Below are 1121 nucleotides of genomic sequence, written 5' to 3'. Positions count from 1 at the left end.
AATACTTGCAAATATATTTCTGAGCAATAAGTGAAACTCGCCTAAAATATGACCAAAAATATGATTTTATATCACTTCGGGCCCAAATATGACCTAAAGCTAAAATATGGTTCAAATATGCATTTATATGACCAATAAAAACCGTATTTTCATGTTCACAAGAGTCAGAAATGTGTTTATATTTAATTATACATGTGAAAAGATGCCAGGATAAAATTATGACATGTCATAGAAATCCGAGCCCTAGTTATGATATACTATGGTTTTTAGTGTCGAACTACTCATGAGGAATTCACACATCGGGATGGTGTGTGGAATCTCCAGAATGAATCAAAAGAGAGAACAGCCCAGTGTTTCATACGTGTTGATGAAGAATCCGTGCAGCATTTCCACAACAGAGTTCAGCACATTCTCATGGCTAGTGATTCAACGACATTCACAGAGGTGGGTAAATGTTAGTTGTAATCTTCTTGTATTACATTACGAGTTTCAGAAATGAGAAATTGGCATTCACTGCTGTATGATTGTTATTTATTCAGTTTACATTCTGCTTGGGGAGCAGAAAGAAATTGACATCTGCAATTTTAAATTTTTATTGTGACATGACACCTGATGGCTGGAATAATGGAGCCAGAGGAGACGTCTGTTGCTAGGCATTGGCTTGGTAAGCAAGTTCCTGTGGCAACGAATAAACAAGCAACAGTAGAGGTATATTGTTGAGCTATAACAATGGAAACAGTTTTGTCTGTTGCATCCGCCCCGAGGTTATACACGTGTAACAAGGATCCCAGGCCAGCTGAAGAATAATTGAGGGAGTCTCTTGAATTGGCAGTGAAAGATGCTTGAGAAGAGATGGCAAGAAAGAAATTGGGCTGTGAAAAGCAGACTTCATGTGTGCTGCTGTTACAGTGAGACTGGTACAATTACTGTGCTGAAATCCACTGTCAGGATACAACTAGAGAAGATTGAGAACCCGAGTGTGTGACAGTGAACTGTAAATTGTGTATATCAGTGATAGTGCTGTATTACATATAGTTATTAGTTGAGTGCAATAAATCCAATCTAAACCCCATCTAATGTCACACCTCTAATTCTTGTGACGCTGTGTAGAGTGCATTTCT

The 1121-nt window shown here is 38.1% G+C and overlaps 1 protein-coding gene across 3 annotated transcripts in view; it reads left to right on the top strand.

Annotated features, from left to right (window-relative positions):
* Positions 1–1114, top strand: part of LOC111868874 (pre-mRNA-processing-splicing factor 8-like) — a 14331-nt gene extending 13217 nt beyond the window's left edge. The window contains exons 6-7 of one of the 3 annotated variants that reach the window (XM_023859924.2): positions 271–444; positions 635–1114. In XM_023859924.2, coding sequence (XP_023715692.1) covers positions 271–444; positions 635–706 — 246 coding nt within the window. In that variant the 3' untranslated portion in view covers positions 707–1114. Of the gene's footprint in view, positions 1–270 lie in introns of all 3 variants that reach the window. The other 2 variants (XM_023859923.2, XR_004513490.1) reach the window with 2 other exon arrangements.
* The last annotated feature ends 7 nt before the right edge of the window (positions 1115–1121 follow it).

This window comes from Cryptotermes secundus, unplaced genomic scaffold (genome assembly GCF_002891405.2).
Source record: "Cryptotermes secundus unplaced genomic scaffold, Csec_1.0 scaffold547, whole genome shotgun sequence".
Taxonomy (NCBI): Eukaryota; Metazoa; Arthropoda; class Insecta; order Blattodea; family Kalotermitidae; genus Cryptotermes; species Cryptotermes secundus.
Note: the sequence above shows the minus strand (reverse complement) of the source record. Positions and strands in the feature narration are given on the sequence as shown.